General features: G+C 35.0%; 2 protein-coding genes and 1 long non-coding RNA gene across 4 annotated transcripts; 1 reads left to right on the forward strand and 2 right to left on the reverse strand.

Annotated features, from left to right (window-relative positions):
• Positions 1-945: 945 nt before the first annotated feature.
• Positions 946-4,799, reverse strand: LOC110811645 (Leucine-rich receptor-like protein kinase family protein). 2 transcript variants are annotated; one of them, XM_088223231.1, is made up of 3 exons: positions 3,497-4,799; positions 2,935-3,424; positions 946-2,729 (listed from the first exon to the last, which is right to left on the reverse strand). In XM_088223231.1, exons 1-3 carry the CDS (start codon positions 4,389-4,391, stop codon positions 1,301-1,303), a joined length of 2,814 nt encoding a protein of 937 aa, XP_088079357.1. In that variant the 5' UTR covers positions 4,392-4,799; the 3' UTR covers positions 946-1,300. The 2 variants fall into 2 exon arrangements, with proteins under 2 accessions (XP_088079357.1, XP_021893889.2); XM_022038197.2 differs by having other exon boundaries at positions 2,935-4,799.
• A 658-nt stretch (positions 4,800-5,457) lies between these two features.
• LOC110811598 (uncharacterized) lies at positions 5,458-7,379 on the forward strand. The gene is made up of 2 exons (XR_002539168.2): positions 5,458-6,216; positions 6,963-7,379. It is a non-coding gene; the product is annotated as an uncharacterized LOC110811598 (long non-coding RNA).
• A 4,251-nt stretch (positions 7,380-11,630) lies between these two features.
• Positions 11,631-16,871, reverse strand: LOC110811625 (MACPF domain-containing protein CAD1-like). The gene is made up of 7 exons (XM_088223016.1): positions 16,239-16,871; positions 15,230-15,474; positions 14,949-15,144; positions 14,770-14,847; positions 13,885-14,068; positions 13,612-13,775; positions 11,631-12,595 (listed from the first exon to the last, which is right to left on the reverse strand). The coding sequence occupies exons 1-7, from the start codon at positions 16,494-16,496 to the stop codon at positions 11,969-11,971; spliced, it is 1,752 nt and encodes a 583-aa protein (XP_088079142.1). The 5' UTR covers positions 16,497-16,871; the 3' UTR covers positions 11,631-11,968.
• Positions 16,872-18,751: the final 1,880 nt, after the last annotated feature.

Genomic DNA, 18,751 nt, shown 5'->3' on the forward strand with positions numbered 1-18,751 from the left:
GGGTATTTTGAGGACCCTCATGTGATGCGTTTTAATGATGTCTAGGCCCCTTGTCCTGCCATTACAATCATCATATTACATTACCCTTCACATTTAAGCATTGCCTCCACTTCATTATTATAACCACTCATGCAAACTAAAACTATATGATTTCTTTTTCATATATGTATATGTATATGTGGGTGTGTGTGTGTACATATCTATAAAGAATGGCCTCTGTCTGCCCTTAAATTATATGAACTGTCTGCCATGAAGGAGTGCATTACCTATTATTATTTCCCAGCATTTCTTCTTGCATCAGTTTTGGTTGGAATTTAGTTTCTGTGTATTCAAATTAAATCTTTTCTTATTAGATATATATATATAAAAAATGAGTTATTTCTTCAAATAAAAAGATTTAAGACAAATTACTAAATTTGATCTAAAGATAGATATATATATATATATATATATTTTATTAAACTTGAACTGTGATGAGTTCTTGTTCCTCAGCAGACTGATTTGTGATTGTTATTATTAGATATGGGTGGGTGCAAAACACAAAGTGCGCATGGCTGCTGGTCTCATGACTCTTTTCTTGCTTTACATTACCAAAGAAAAACATGGGAAAAGCCTTCATCAACTATGTTGCAAGTCACCCTACACCAATTCTCACCCCATCCAAAAATAAATAAATAAAAACCAATAATACAATATTGAATCACAGCTTTAAGTACATCTCAAGCAAACTGAGTGGCTCTTTTCACTATCTCTATTTTCCTATGTTTGGTGGAAAATCTATACCCACTTTAGTTATTTTATTCTCTATCAATAATAATAATAATAATAATAATATTTTGTATAAAACCCTTCACTTCTCCACCACCAGCATAAGTTACAGAAACTTAGAAGCTAGTTTGACAAACCCAAAATGGATCATAACGAGAAAGCTTACATCAAGCAGGATAGACAACAGTTTAGCTGCTGTGTTGTATATAAGCTATGGAGGGTAATATGATTGAACAATATCGGGAATAATTTCATATCCAACCGGTGAAAAGGAATCCGGTAACAGACACCAAAATCTACTAATGTAACAAAAGATAAATGAACCAAAATCCAAAAGGGTACAAACCCATAAGACACAAGGAGAAACAAGAACAAAAAAATGGAAATGAAAAGAAATGAACCTCAACAATCTATTCTCTTGCTTCCTTCTGTTCAACAGAGAAACCGGATTCTTCTTCACCAGAAAATGCAGTTTTGTATTTTGCTTGTTTCTTTTTAACTTGATCTCTACAAGACTTTTTAAAATTTAAATTCATTCCAACTCTGAAGGGCATTGTACCATTTCTAAGATATTCACCACCTCTTCCATGTCTGGCCGATTGGAAGGCACTTGAGATGCACAGATCAAACCAAGCTTTATTACAGGAATTGCCTCCTCAGCTGGAAAATTACCCCTAAGCCGCCCATCAATGCATTCTTCCACCTTCCCATCCTCCAGTGCTCCCCTCACCATCTCACAAAGAACAATCACATCATCCTCCATGTATTCCACTGGTCTCTTCCCAGTAACAACTTCCAAAACCAAGACGCCAAACCCATATATGTCGCATTTCTCAGTTATCTTCACTGTTCGACAAGCAAACTCAGGGGCCATGTACCCAAGAGCACTTTGTATCTTGCTGCTTAAGATGCAGCGGTCTAACATGGGCAACAGCCTTGCCAGGCCAAAGTCTCCCACCTTGGGTTCCCCAGAGCTGTCTATCAGAATATTAGTTGATTTCAAATTGTAGTGTATTATGTCCATTTGATGTAAATACGCCAACCCTTTGGCCATCCCCAGAATTATGTTAAACCTCTGTCTCCAAGAAAGGGAACTATGGCCTGGTCCATCATGGAGATGCTTGTACAGACTCCCACCAGGTACAAATTCATAGATCAGAAGCTGCAAAGATGCAGTCCAGTAGTACCCTTGGAGTTCCACGAGATTGTGGTGCCTAATCTTTCCAAGTTTTTTTATTTCCCTTTCAAAATCTTCTTGAGACTTGATCAGACTCGAAACCGTTAGCTTCTTGATTGCAACAGGAGATCCATCTCGGAGGACTGTTCGATAAACAACTCCAAACCCACCTCGACCTAGTTCACAGTCCTTGTTGAGCAGTGCATGGTCCCCAGCAACAAATTCAGAATCACCAGAGAACATTACAAGCTTACCATAATTTGGATCATTAGAAGGAGAACAACTGAAATCTTCCCCACCAGATAATAAGACTGCTGCAGCAGCACGTGACCTAGCAGAACGTACATGAATGTTGAGGAATGTGACAGCAATTACCCCAACTGCAATGGAAGCTGCCGCACCAATAGCTATGAGCGCAGAGATGCTTAGAACAAGTTTCTTCCTATGGTAATTTAATGAGGAGTTACCACCAGATTCAGAATTGGGATTGAGGACAATGGGTTTGGGATGGACAGAAGGGCATGAGCGGTTGACAATGGAGCCACATAAGGACGGATTACCAGACACTGAAGAGGCAGGAATTGTATTGAAGAAACCCCCAACTGGCAATTCACCTTGAATATGATTATGAGAAATGTTAAAGGATACCAAGTGAGAAAGATTTGCAAGATCTTTAGGTAGACTTCCAGAGAGTTCATTCAGAGATAAGTCTACAAACTGAAGGTCAGTCAGATCCGCAATGGCTGCAGGAACAGAACCAGAGAGTTTGTTCTGAGATAGATATCTGTACAATTCAGATATTCTCATTATTAAGAGGTCAAGTCTGAGGAAAATATTTCTCCCAAGTGAAGCATCTCTATCTATGACTTTTCAACCACTAATAGCACAAAACTAAAACAATTTAACAACACTTAAAACGTTCAGAATCCAGTATAAACAACCCAGAACAAACAACAATCAAAATACAAAAGGAGGGATGGGAAACTTACAAAGTTGTTAGAGATGAGCATTTTTCAATTTGACTTGGAATCTTTCCAGAGAGAAAGTTGTTCTGCAATCTCAATTCCTTGAGTGATACTGCTCCTCCAATTTGAGAGGGTATGCTTCCATTTAGCAAATTGTGACTCAAATCAATAAAACGTATGGTTTTCAAGTCTCCTATGCTTTTTGGAATGGAACCAACCAGAAGGTTCCTGGACATATTCATGGACAGGAAGCTACTAAGGACCCCAACATTAGATGGGATTTCACCAGAGAAGAAATTTGAAGACAAATCCAAAACCTGAAGGCCTTGATAGAAGGCCACCAGTGACCCAAGTGGAAGATGTTGCAGGCCTCCATTGAGTTTTTCCACAGAAAGTGGCACACTTTGTAATCCCATGTTAAACATCCATGAAGGAACATTGCCCGTCAACAGGTTCCGGCTCACATCTATAGCCAAAAGGTTAGCGCAGTTTGCCATTGATTCTGGCAATCCACCTGTAAGCTTGTTAATTGATAGATTTAAGTTGTCGAGAAACTGAAGTTTCCCTATGGAAGATGGTACCTTACCAGTGAAATTATTAGCTGAAAGATCCAGACTCTCAAGACTAGTCATTTCTCCAATCCAATCAGGAATTTCTCCAGCGAACGTATTTCCTTGTAATCTGACGGAAGAGCATGAAGCAAGTTTCTGCATTGAATCTGGAAGGCTCCCAGACAAATCATTCTGACTAAAGTCAAGTGATTTCAAAAGCGAACAACCGCCAATATCCCCAGGAAGCTTACCGGAGAACCTGTTGTTAGCCATATTTAGGGCTCTCAAATCATACAAACTACCAACTCCACCTGGAATCTCTCCCTCCAACAAATTATCTGACAAATCAAGCGACTGCAATCCCCTTAAAAACCATATTCCTGAAGGCAGTTTTCCAGAAAGCTGATTAGAAGAGAAGTTAACCATTGCAAGATTTAAGCAGGAGCTTAAAGCATCCGGAATCTGTCCAGTGAGGTTGTTCCTGGCAAAGGAAACTGATCTTAACGACCCACATTGCTTAAAAAACTCATCTGGGACAGACCCAGAGAGACGGTTTCCACTGAAGTCAATTACTTGCAAACCCCCAAGACGAGGAAGATGAGGGTTTATCGCCCCTGTCAGGTTGTTGTTCGCCAGAGAGAGAATTTTAAGGAACTGCAAGCGCAGGAGGCCCCGGCCGATATGCCCAGAAAGAGAAAGCCCGTCGAGTACGAGTTCGGATACCCGGTTGGACAAAGGGTCGCATTTGACCCCAAGCCAGCTGCAGGCATCGTCGTCTTCCTCGTTCCATGATGTGAGCTTGGACATGGGGTCTTGAAGACCGGCCTTGAAGACGATTAATCCGAGAACGTCGTCATTGAATGTTTGGTCTACAGCTCGTACAACAACTGTGAGGGTAAGAAGAAGAAGGAATGGATTATTGTATACCATTTCTTTTCTGGCTTAAATTGTATATTTACGGGAGGGCTATAGGAGAAGGTAACCTCCCATTTGAATCAGAATTGTAAAACAATAAACTACTGACTGGTTTATTTTATAAGGGAAAAAAGAGGAATCTTGCTTTTCGGTAACAGACAGTGGAGCTTTAGAAATGGCGAAACCGGAAAAGAGGAAGTTAAGAATCCGATGAAACTGTAAAAGAATCAAGAGGCAAAAAAACCCATAAGAAGAAGGAATCGTGAAGAAAGGGTAGTTGAGTAAAGTGAGAAAGGAGCGGGAGGAAGAAGTTTAAAGTGTGTGTGAAGACTGAAAGAGAAGGAGATAAAAGAGAGAAATTGGTAGTGACAGAGAAACAGAGAAAGAGGAAAGGAAGCATTTAAAGGTTGCAAAGAAGAAAACAGAGGCAATGAATGAAATGTTTTATTTTAAAAAACAAAAAACAGTCAAACTCAATTGGGTCAAACCTACGTCCACGTGGCACTTCCCTTTACTTTAATAACATTATTATTGTTTTTTAATTTTAAAATTAAATAATTTTTAAAGTTATTTTTTTTTATTTTTAATTATTATAATGAACCGACAAACACGAGCGTGGTTATTTTTCATCAAAAACAAATTTGATTTTGTATATGTTAACTTCAATACTAAATTTATTATAATTTCTTTTATTTTGAAATATTAGTATATTTATATTGATAACAATTGTCATTATATTCTAACAATATTTATTTTTTGACTAAAATATAATATATAAAGTATTTAAAAAAAAAAAAAAAGTGAAAAACAACCGGTGAAACAATTAGTGAGAAATTGAAGTAATATTATTATTATTATTATTAGTGTCTATTATTTTTCTTGCATTGTAAGCCAAAAAGAAAAAATTTAAAAAAACAAAAAAAACAATCAGGCCTGGACCAACCCCTAAGCTAAGCAGCTGAAAGCTCGTCCCAAATACACATACATAGCCCACACTGAAAGTTAAATGGATCCAGACCAGCTAATTACTCTCCTTCTTAAAACAGCGTCGTTTTGGGAAGCTCTATGTCGTCCTCCTACAGCGACCAATAACAAGAGTAAAAGTGCCATAGGGAGACCCAAGCTCTGGCTGCACCCATACCAGAAGTGTGATGGTGACAAGTCGAATGTGGCGACGAAGATGTTGAGATTGCAATTTGATGCTGCGAGATGAGACGGAAAAAAGGAAAGTGGGAGCTTCCAAGCGACTCTGAATGGCGTTGACCAAGGCTTACAAGAAAAGGGGACCTAGGTGGCAAGATAGTATTGGAAGAGGCATCGATCGAAGAGTCTAACAAAAGGCAAAAGGGCAAAAGGAAGAAGTGAAGGCTTTCATTTCTAGTTTTTGCGTTGCGTGCCACCTGCAACGCAAAAACAGAGGTTAGTAAGGTGCCAGAGAAAGAAAGGGCGAAGGCAGTGGCTTGTTGACCCAAAAGTGTGAAGGAGCTTCAGGATCAAGGATGGCGAGGAAGCAGAGTGAATTGGTGAAGGGATGAGGGACTTTCAAGAGAGAGTAATCGTTAAAATGAGGGAGAGAGGGGAAACAAATTTGTGTTTTGCGGTTTCTTGTAGGAGGAAGACATGGAGAATTTTCAGGTTTTAGGAAGAGAGACAGCATTCTGAGAGAAATGAAGAGATAAGAGTAGAGGAGATTTGGAGCTTCAGGATTCCGGTAGAAGGCTTCAAGAGGGGCCAAATGCTTTGAGAAGAAGAAAAAAAAAACAAAAAGGTTTGGAAAGAGGGGAAAACTTTGATTATTGAGAAGACAGAAGGGTGACAGAATACGATTACCAGGATATTGGTATGCCGATGTTAATCCTTTTGACTTTTTGTTTTAAATTCTCTTGTCCAAAATGCTTGTGTTGTTGAGATTGAATGAAAGAACCTTATGGCATGAAGCTTTTGATTCTGGTGTGGTCTTGTTTATTTGATTATTAATTCTTTTTTACATAAGCTAGACAGAATGTTCACATGGGCTCCTCATATCATCAATAAAGTAGTCTCCTTTTTTTATGCTTTCAAACCCAAATAATACCTGCTGTGCTTCTTGGATATGTGCTGTGTTCACCTATGAAGAGGTTCAATTAGCTGGATTCCTTTTGACCCATTGCTTAAGGTTTTCACTTCCTGCGTAATGATAGATGTTGACGATGTAGTTTGCCAGGTTGTTAGAGCAATTGGATTGACTAATTTGATGTCCAGTTTAGAAAAATACATCATTTCTCTTTGCTCTTGGTTGTTTCATTTAGTTTCACATGTTTTAGTCAATAAGCATACATGGAAAATACATCACATGTTTTTGTTTCTTATTGTTAGAATTATACCCTCTGATCAGTAGAATTAAAAATGTCTAGTTGTTAAGTTTCCTTTGGGTTTTATTGGTAAATTCTAGTTATAAATAGAGAATAAATTTCTTTCACCATTTAAATAACATACCTCTTTGTTAAGCCTGTTTGATTATCTTTTTACAATTACTTTTTGTCTTCCTTTCTTAGTTCTGTGAAAGCGTTTTGAGATTGAAACTTTATTATAAATGCATGATGTTAGCTGTATGCTCTAAAGTTGAAAGGGAAAGGAAATGAACAAAAGGTTGTCTCTATTGAAAGCACCATGAGATCTGATTTCGACCGAAGAAGTATTTGGGAGTTCTTGAAGAAGATTGTGATAAGATGAGGGATTAGAGTGTTGTATCCTTTGATCTTGTATCTTAATGTCCCCCCACCGCATTGCATTCATAGATCTTATAATTATTGATGAATGAATATCACAATCACACGGTAGCACAACAATTAAGTCAATAGCTACGCATGCAAAACACATTTAGTTAGTCTCTATCACGTAGTAGATGTCTTACACCTTCTTAACTTGTACCACTTTGAACTTTGAATCTATGATTTTGGCTAATTATATGTTGTTTCTAGTATTTAATTCTGTTTCCAATAAAACTGATAGCGATTTCTAAAATTTTAAATTTATTATTTTTGCGGAATTTGTCCCTCATCACGGTTATGACACTCGACTCTGATAGAACCAACACTATAGTAAAGTTTTGCACCTTTTGACGAATGAGGGAGCCATGGAGCATGCTAGCAGTTGAGATTATTGAAGATGCTAAGGATGGAGTAAATTGTGTTCTTAAAAACTTTTTGACTAATTTCAATTTTGAGTATTATTAAATGATTAAGACAATAGATGAAGAAATGATTCATAGGTATTGTTTTTGTTTTTTTTTTTTTTTAATTTAGAGAATGATTTCCAAAATTGTAAATTTAGTCCACTAATAAATATGCAAGAATTGGTGTATTTATTAATCTAACTAATATTATGATAATGAATTTAAAAGAACAAGCAATTAGAACACCAAATGTATCTAAGAAATTATTAAAGTAAACATATAAGAATATATTAAATAACAAGCAAAAATTATTTCACAACTTTTAAATTAAAATGTAATGCGTAAATTTTTTAAAGATAAGGATAGACAAATTGCAAACTCAATTTTTATAGGGGATTCGACCACGCGTACCTACATCCTCTAATCAAACGAACCACTCGAGTATTTTCACTATCTTCTCAAATATTTTCTTTCATGTGTCCGATTTTATCTATTACAAATACTAGTTCAATGTGTTTAGTTCCATCAATTACAAATACTAGTTTATTTTGTCATCAAACTTTACCTCTTTAAGTATTTCTCTCAAACATCAATTCCCAAAGGGTGTTCTACACCTCTTCTTACAAATTCCTAAGAATATAGAATGAAAAATTTTGAACTTTCTTCTCACAAAGATAAGATTTATAAGATGAAGCTTAAAGAAATATTTTCTAGATTTAGCATAAAAGATTTATTTTTGGAAGAGTTTAACTCAGAGAATTTTATCTAAAATAAATCTTTCTTTTCAAACTTTAAGTATGTAGAAAAATAAAATTTTAAATATGCTTTTATTTTAAAAGCAGGAAACCTTAAAAGAAATAAATTATATTTTTAATGTAGAAACAAATAATAAAATTAGGATTTATATTCCTTATACAGTAAATTGAAATGCCCAATAAGTTTACGAGAATGCCCTTTCTACATTGTTTTATTAAAAAAAAAAAACAAACGATAATTAAAAATAAATAATTAGATATATTAGGGATTAACCTCCATTAGCACTTGGAGGGAATCTGAGAGGTAAACTACTCACAACCATTTTGATGATCAGAGTCTGGATTTTGATTTTCTTGATCTGAAATGATTAATGAAAGGGTGAGCTACACTAACCTATTAAGAATATCACACTAATCACTGATACGGAAAATCAAAGGTTGGTAAAAATCACAAAATAACTAATAAAACCCTTGATTTAAGTAAATACATTTAACTTTAAAACATTTTATTTCATATTTACCATTAAAAATTTTTTTCGAAAACAACCTATAAAAAAAAATAACCAAGTGATATTTTAATTTCGCTCATAAGATTAGTAATTCTTCTTTTTAACTTAGTTATTGGGACTCCTAGGGGTTTATAGGAATATCCCTCTACTCGTGGATCCAATATCAAGATTTGACAATTAACTTTGCCGTTCCCATATCCTGTCTGGCAATGGGTATCAAAAACAACATCGCTTCGATACCCGGTCCAGTATGAGAGTAAAGCATATCTCTCAAAATCGTTCCGGTATGAGACTTTTCAGCCCCGTCCTACTGAGGTAATGTCTACGATAGAGTTTTCTATGTATCGGGTCCGTCCGCCATTTCCTAGGATGCCCGGTAAGCTTTCATTTATTTATATTCTCATAATTCAAACAATCACCAAAGTATACTAATATCTCATTTTATATTCACCGATTAATTTAAACGCCATTTAAGTAAGCGATATAGTTTAACATAATCGAATAACTAAGTAATCAGATAATCAATTAAATAATACATGAGGAACTAAATGAACCAAGTAATCGAGAATGACATAAAAATTATCAATTTAAATACGCATAATATAATAGTAAACAATTTAGGCAGAACAGGAAAAATAAACAGGGAATCAAGACACATATAAACTAACCGGTTTCTCCAATATGGCTACAGGGAGACTCAGAATCAAATTCTGAGTGGGAAAGAGAAAATTTTATCTTTTTTGGTGGTCGGTGGTGGCTCTAGTGTGGCAGTGTCCGGGGTTCGGTCTCTTTCTCCGGTGTTTGGTTTTTCTTCTCCAGCGATGGCAGGTGCAGCTAGGGTTAGGGTTTCTTGAGATGCGATGTTTAAATACACATACCGTGTTGATCTTTGCCATCTGTCCGCGTCGGCGTAAAGCGAGAAAAGTCGTCAAATCGTTACTTGTTTAGGCTGATTGCGTGAGTAAATCTGGACCGTTCATCGCGATTGATCTCGTTCGTTCAATCGCGCCTAAAAAGGGAATGCATCTGAGTTGTTTGTGCGTGCGGGACGTGATAGGGACCGTTGAATCTCCAAGCACGCAGATCGCCCGCATAGCGTCGATGTCAGCGTGTTTTGCCACGCGGCATACTCTTGTTCACCATGGCTGCTGACTAGGCCGTCCCACATGGCTGAAATTTCTCTTTTTGCGATTTTACTCTCTTGTTTTCAAGTTTTCTTTTAAAAACACTCTATTTATTTAAAATTTTACCAATTTTTCTCAAAATAATTTTTAATTTTGTCTTTATTTTATTTTTTTCAATAATTTAAATAAAATTAAATTAATTATTTATATAACTTCTATAAATAAAAAGGATTATCCCGGGCCGATTTTCAGGCCGAAATATTATATTTATAAAGTATATATATTTAAGTTGAAGCTCAAAGAGAATGGAAGAGATTTTTCAAATGATTAAATCAAAATTTTGACTTTCAAATCTCCTAAAAGTTTGCTTAAAAACAAGTAGATGAATAATAATCAAAATTACAAAAAACTTTTAGAAACTTTTACTAAAGAATCTCTTTTTAAGAGTAATTTTAAGCTGAAAAATAAATATATTCAAAAATTATAGTTTACAAGAAAATAGAGAGTTTTTACTTGAACGACTTCAATTTTTCTTTTCAAAGTTATCATAAATGAGGTAAATATGCTCTTTCATACACAAAAGCAAAAATTAGTCGTTACTCACGTTAATATACTATTTTACTATTTTAAAATATATCATACGCACTGATATAAAAAAAATTACTGATATATTCTGAATAACATCATATTTTTACATTCTTATATAGAAAGTATTTTATGTAATGAAGATATAATATTACATCACAGTTTACACCCTTACACAAAAAATATTGTGTGTGATGTAGATATTATTATATCACTTTCTTTTTTTTTTTTTACTTTCTCACGAAACATAAGATTTTTGTTCTATAAATTTTCAAACATACTTTTATTTTTAAATACCATTTTAAAGATATTTTCATATAAAAACTTACATTAAAAAATGCTGTTGAAATTTATTCAAGAAATCTCTCCAATTTGGAAAAAGTTTGAAGTCATATTTAATAATTTTTTAATTTAGAAACTTTAAATTTAATTTTTTTTTAAATATTTTTTAAAAATAAATCTCGAGTTAAAAAGAAAAATCGTCTATTTACATCATATGACAATATACTAAAAGAATTACATCTCTATTTTTTTTTTTTTTTAAGTATATCTCTATAACCATTAAGCATTATATCTTCCTTTATATATATATGTCCAAGAAGTTTCCAAGCTCTAATTTTATTGTTTTAATTTTCTTATGATTATTTTTTTTAAAAAAAAACATATTTAAAGTAATGTTAATATAAATTAAATATTTATTATTTTATCAAAAATCAATGCATATACTTCAATAAGTTTATATAAAATAATAAGAAAATTATATTAGGATAATAAAACTTTCAAATATAAATGAGACAATATGGAATTAGAATATTACATTTTAAAATCAATAAACGATAATGATATGTATTACTACTATATATCTAATCTGAAATTTACGTGTAGACTTTAATCTTTATCATTTTAGTGAGAGTGCTCTCATTCTTCAACAGTTATAATAAATGTACTTTTGCAAATAACCTGGGCTTTATTACAAATGTAGGGAAAGAGCAATCTCTGTGAAGGTTATGAGATTTTATTTGTATGTATACGTACTAAGGGAGGTAACTGATTACTCTCGTCTCTTTCCCTATGCAAGTACTTCCCAAGAGAATATAGCAGTATATAATAACTGCTACACAACTGAATTAGTTAAGCAGTCAATATTTATTTTAAAAAAAAATCAAAATCTTTAGTTCAAGTAAGCAAACTCATCTACAAGTTAGCAATTGACGGCAGACTCTAGAATGGCGATAACATAACGTTCAGACGGGAACACCACCTAGGACATTACATACAGTAGATTTAGACATTTTCTAAAACTTCCTGGCATTTGCAACCAAAACTGGAACCATCTTCATTTACATCCTCACCCAGTTCATCAAACAGCAATCGATTACAAGCATGATGAACACAAATCCATACAGTTCAGAAAAGACCATCTGCTCAGCGAGAACCAGCGTCAATACCTAAAACTAAACCTAACTCAATAGTTCAGTAGGGAGTATTTTACCCTCAAAACTATCTTCCCTTTCTCCACACCAAGCTTTCCTCCGGTAACCAACCAATGACCTGGAGGATCTTCTGGCCCCTTGTTCATTTCAGACATGTCAACAAACTTCACCAATTTGTTGCCCACAATGTTTTCTCTTGTACCTGAACTTGAGTCGCCCAAGTTCATGGAAGAGAGAACTTGTTTTGACCTGTCATTTGGGGCATGGTCCCATAAAGATCTTCTTATTGTGCAGCCTGGTAGTCTAGAATACAAAAGCTTCATGTATAAAACATTTCTCGACCCAAAATCCCAAACTCCAAGTTGCCCTCCCGTGACTACATAGACACCAGAGTTTTCACCTGTGAATGTTTCAAGGTTCTCAATTGGTGCAGTGCTCACATGAGAGAAGTTCTTCCATTTTACTGGCTCAAACCATCGGCTGTCTTGCTCCTCCGGTCCCTGCCACTTTGGAGCACCAATTGCCACATCAGTATCCCAGTGTGGATGAAGGATTTTCGGAAGGGATGCCAAATGTTGAAGATGTATGCTTAATCGATTTCGTTTGGCTCCTTCAAGACATAATCGTAATCCTGTTACAGGTTTACGTCCAACCGACACCTGCATTTCCATTGAAATAGAGTTAAAGCAGAATTTTGTTTTGAAAGTCGACTTAACACCAAGGCAACATCATCAAAACTAAAAAACGCAGATAAAATTTAAGCAAGAAGAAAGAATTTTCTTCCGGCGCACATGTATACTGTAACATCCCCATTCTGTCAGGAATTTGACTGTTGATCTCCTTATAAAGGTTAAAACTATTAATGTTTAAGTTTTTAAGAGCTAAGTAGTTGAGTCTGAAAAGCTACTGAATGCTAAAAATGCTACCAAACCATGTATCAATGCCATGCCTCCACTAGTGTGATCTCAAGCCTGTGGCATTGATGAGGAGATATAGAATATGAAGACCCTTGAGTGGAAGTCCTCCAATATTAAGAGATATTTATTGCAATTAAAATATTTCATTTATCATTAATAATAATTCTTTTATTTAAAAACTGTTTATAGGATGAGTACTAACAGTAAGACGTTTCTTAGTTATGATCCTATCTGGTTATTTTCTTATTTAGTATTCTACACATAATTGGTGATTATGGACTGTATTATTATTTCACTATTGTAAGCATGCCATAAAGATCATTGTTCAAGATTATTAAGATGTTTACTTAATTATTGAGATTCGAGGTCCTCATTATGATTTTAATTTTTCTCTTGTGTTTGTGCAATCTCTCATTTAAACTAAACATCCTTGATAATATATTAGATCATAGTTCCATACATATTTCTTAACATTGAAATACTCCATTCTATTGTCCTTATTCAATATCATAAAGAAAAAGAATTTGAGTAGAAAAAATTGTGGTAGAGACTATCCGTGGCCTTATAACAGTTCAAGCTGCATCCTTTTGGCTTAAGTTTCTTATGCCAAAGGTATGAACCTGAAAAAGATTTTAGCAAATGTTACTTGGACCAGATGCATTATTTATCCTTGAATATATTTCCTCTCACAGAACTCTCAAAAAAGAAAATTAAGAGGCAGGCCACTAGATATCAGTTATAAGCCAGCAAAACTGCACCTGCTCTTGGCTGACATAAAGCTTTTGCCCCATAATGCTGAACTGCAAAGAAGGGCAAACAGGTTCCTTTCTTTGGCAGCCAGGAATCTTGTCCTGTAGAGGAGCCCATACACGAGGGATCTGAAACTCTAAAAAGTATCTCAGCTCTTCAATCTGGGGCTTGTCTGCATATATCACAGTTTATAAGTTTATTTTCGGCATTAATAAGTCATAAACACGAGAGCCAGCATGGAAGCAGAAAGACTTTGACAGAATAAAATTTGAATCTCTTACATTCGAGGTAGAGACCTATAGCACGGGTTAGATGCTCCTTTCCAGTTACCCCATCAAGAAGAGCGGTGATAGGAAAGAATGACATTTCAATGACATCCGGAGAGGATCGTACAGTTCTTGCCCATTGGCTATGGTTTTGTTCAAGATCATCTCCTCCCCTCCTCCGAAAAATGACTGTAACATCCTGCGCAAGTAAAAATTGCAGAAATCTTTAAGTTAAGGCAGCTTCACTAAGTTATAGTGACTCAGCAACTTAAGAACTGGTAAAACAAAATTTTCTGAGATGAAGAAAAATAAAAATGATACATCCTGTTCTTACAGATCCTATAGCCCAGGGCTCACCATTGTCAGTTGCAGAAGAAAATCAGTGCCAAACATAGATGCACTGGCTCTTCAAAGCTCAACATAATCAATAATTCAATCACCCCAAACACCATTGCAATTTGAGTTCCAATCAAAAGAATAAATTAAAATTTCAAACGGTATGGTTTAACCTTAATCAAATTTAAACAATGTCGTTTCTTTTGTGAAATTCAGTAACTGTGGTTTAGTTTCTTTCATTCTACATAAAACCATTAGTTTTTTACCTTTTTATCTTACAACTTCAGGTTTTTTCCCTATCACTGATTTGCTTCGATTTGGACTTTGATATATATGTTGTTAGAAGCTCAAACACGTGTAAATATACTCTAAAAACTAATAGTATTATGTAAAATGACAAAAGCTTAAACCACAATATGGAGTTGTCACACAAAAAAGTACATAATTTGAATATGAATAAGACCAAATTAGCTTTACCTTACTTTACTGTTTGGTTGCAATAATTGAGCTTATCAGAATGCAATATGAATTTTAAGAATAACTACGTAAAATATTAAAGCATACTTCTTTTCCAGTAAGATATGACACACTGGTAGGCTGAGGGTATATCCCTTGACTATTAAATAACCCAGGTTCAAGGACCTGTAGAAGTCACAAAAAAAGAACACAATAAGCCAATTGCCACCAAAAGGTCAACATTTATGAAAGGATTAACAAAAATAAAGCAATATTTAGGAACTAGCCTTATCCTTGAATTTCATTTGACCTGAACTTGTATGAATTTCTTTGTCAGAGAACCGCTGATTTCCAATATCATGAACATAGTTTTTAATCTCCATAGAGGAAAGACTTGATGACTGATGTTGTTTAACATATATCATATCTTTGCCACCAATAGTAACAGAAGTGATGACATGCGTCCCAAAATTTTCAATGAAGCTGTCAAAGGATTGTAAGAAACAATCAGGGACATTTCGGAGCAATTTTTTGAACATATCTTTTCAGTGAATTATGACATTCTTACCTGGCCAAGGATGGTGGATCCCAAGAAGTTGGGACAGCACGTTTAACATTTTCTTTCAACAATAAGGGAGATTTTGTCAGCTGAACTTTAGCAAGTGGAATGTAAAATCCATCCACATAGAGGGTTTTAGTAGGTGCTGCATCAATATGCTTTGAACCAGTAAAGCTAAATGCAGCATTAAAACTACCAAGACAAGAACCTCCATGTTCAGATAGATTAGCTTTCTGATTGAAATACTCCGCCATCTGCAAGGTAGTTAAAAGAAGAATATTAGGAGAAAATAAGGCTAATAACAGATAATAGAAGTGATGCTTTTAAGTTCGTAATGATGTTTATTCGACAGCCGCATAATATCATGGATGCCAAGAGAATTTGGGAAGCATCACCATCCATCAAAATTTTAGCCCTAGTACCACTTAAATATCTCAAAGAGGAACCAGGGAGCTAAGATGAACTTGTCAATGAATAGCTCATTTGGTTAACAAATCAACATGCTATAATAAAGTATGCTATTATTATGAAATTTTTTTTTAAAAAAAACAATAAAGGTGATGGCAGGCTTGAACTCCTGTTTTCTTATAGTTCTAAAGGCGCATAAGAAATTTTGTAGTTAATTTCTAGCAGAGCATCAATTTATTTTGGCATCATTCTCTTAGTTGGACATCAATGTCATCAGTCCATTAACATTTCTCCTTCTTGTATGACTACATCTATTTATTAATCCTTCTCCAAGCATCATGCAGATAATTGACAAATCAAGCATCAAATTAGTAAAATGTCTTCAATATAAAACTCAGTTCTCAAACGGCAAAAACCTCGTGTACGATTCAATCGCCAGTCATCTGGAAGCACATGGATCAATTCAAATCCTCCATAACCCAAAATCAAAACTAGCCAACTGAACGTTGAACTGATGATACAAAAATTCCACTAAAAGGCCAAAAGCAATAAATCTGCTAACTAACATAACTAAGAAATCTGAAAAGGGAGCAGAGACGTGCAGACTTACCTCATTGAAACTGCAAACCCCAGAACTCTGACGCCCAACAGAGTCCTGAGAGTTCTTGATATCTCTGGACACATTGGGCAAAACAATATCATCGTACAAAAAGAGATCCCTGGAGTGTTTTTCATCGACCTCAACCACCCTAGACCCTGCCACTCCTTTACAGTAAAGCAACCTCGTATCGAAGTTGACATCGAATCCCCTCCCCAGTGCCTGTACAGAGTTCAGTGCAGTGTGCTTGGCTGCTGCATATTCCCCCATTTTTCATCACAAAAACCTTCAATTTCTCCCGATTTTGCTCTAATCAGAAGCTAACCAAGTAACAGCATAAACCTCCGCAAACAATAGACACAATTCCTCACCCGTTATGCTTTACTTCATTATTAGAGCCCGTATTTACCAGTGTTGATCAAATCGTCTCTGTAAACCCATTTCTCTCTCACGGGGTTGAAAAAAGAAAAAGATTCCTATCGCCGAGAAGCTAGATGTTCATGGATTGAAATCGGTACCCATCGTGGATCTTCAATCGACGAAAAACCATCCATATTAGCTCCCTTCCTAATACATATATATATGTACATATATGAGTATGGTGCGTGGACTATGGACTGTCGACTTTTCTGGCCGTCGTAAATCTCATATTTCTGATAATTCTCCGCGTGTGAACTTTTGGTAAATAACAGCCGTTGATTTTTATTTGATCCATGAGCCTTTGACATCATCCAACGGTTTTTAAGAGATTAATTTAAAACGTTTTTCTTTAGAGTGAAAAAACGGCTAACTTTCACTAAGTCTACCTCTACCATTCTGTGCTCCCTTCCCCGTCAAGGATGGATATATATATATATATATATGTGTGTGTGAGTGTGTGTATAAATATGTATATGTATATGTATTATATAATATTATATAATGGATGTATTTTTCTGAAAAGAAAAAAGAAAAAAGAAAAAATCTGACATATGAATTATTTTGGATGGTCAGATAAGTACAATTATTTATATCCATTCTATTTTTACTTTATTACGTGTCTCTGTGTGTGTTTTTATAAAAATGTGCTGATTGGTCAGGTCAAAATTTGACCGTCAAATATTAAAAAGAAGATTTTATTTTTGATAAAAATAAAAATAAAATTTAAAAAAATTTCGGCTTAATGAGTACATTAAGTGTGTTTATATTTAAAATATAATATTAGTTCTTGTTAGTGATTTTATATTCTTCATAAAAATAATTTACATAAATTAAAAATTAATCACATTTATTGATATATGTTATACAAAGTTTACATGACAAGTTATGTTGGGAACAGAAACAACTGGCAACAGCTCTTGGAAGACAAGTGTGCCAACTTGCCTAGCTCAGCGAAAAGTTCCAGTCAGCATACCAACTCATCAATTGGATCGTCGACAAATACGCATGACCGACAATTAGAATACAATCGTCCTCCGCTTAAGAGGCAAATCATCCATCTCTGAAAACCAGTAAAGCTGCATGTACCTCCTGCTCTGTGCGCATTATTTTTGGTTTTCTATGTCTTCTGTGTTGTTTTTGTTTTCTATCTATCAAGAGCTAAAGAGCTCTATAAATGTATTCTCCTCTTAACCAAGATTGTCATGAATGAATATTGCAATTTGTTGTGAATTGTCTAGCTCCATACACAACTCCAAAACAATTAGCTTTCTTAACTTGGTATCAGAGCCACATGCATAATGGCAGGAGAGAACAGTAACTCCTCAACCTTCAACCCAACACCTCAAAGAGTTCAAACTCTATCTAGCAGCTCAATGAGTTCTGTGTGTACTCTGAAACTCAATCACGACAACTATCTCCTTTGGAAAAACTTGGTTCTCCTAATCATAAGAGAAAACAAACTTGAAGGTTACCTCACCGGCGCCAAATCGAGCCCACCTGAGCACACAAAAAGAACCATAGAAGGAAGTGCTGAAGTCGAAATCATAGCAAATCTGGAATTCGAAGACTGGTTTGCACAAGATCAAATGCTGCTGGGTTGGCTTTACAGCTCCGTTGAAACCAACATAGCCTCCCAATTGATGGGGCATTCAATATCAAAACTCCTCTGGGTAGAATCCGTGATCTTTTCGCAGTTAAAACACGAGCAAACATAATCTACTACAAAAGAGAATTTGTTAAAATGCAAAAATATAACCTGAAGATGGAAGAACATCTCAAATTCATCAAAGAAATTGTTGATAATCTTGCCCTAACAGGACATCCTGTTACTCTGGAGGATCTCACCTCAGAAGTTCTTGCTGATTTAGACTCCTTTGAATATAACCCTCTCGTGTGTCAAATCACGGAGAAAGAAAACATAAGTTGGGTCCAACTGCAATATCGACTGCTCAACTATGAAAGATGACTAGAACAACACTATTTGATCACGACCACTCCAAACTTCGGACGTTCCTCAGCGCTTTTCTCTAGCATAAAAAATAACAGAACCCATCAGAACTTACCTTCTCAATCAATTAACAAAAGAGGAGGACACAACAACTCTT

The sequence above is a fragment of the Carica papaya genome, chromosome 6 (genome assembly GCF_054855325.1).
Source record: "Carica papaya isolate Zhongbai chromosome 6, ASM5485532v1, whole genome shotgun sequence".
Classification (NCBI taxonomy): Eukaryota; Viridiplantae; Streptophyta; class Magnoliopsida; order Brassicales; family Caricaceae; genus Carica; species Carica papaya.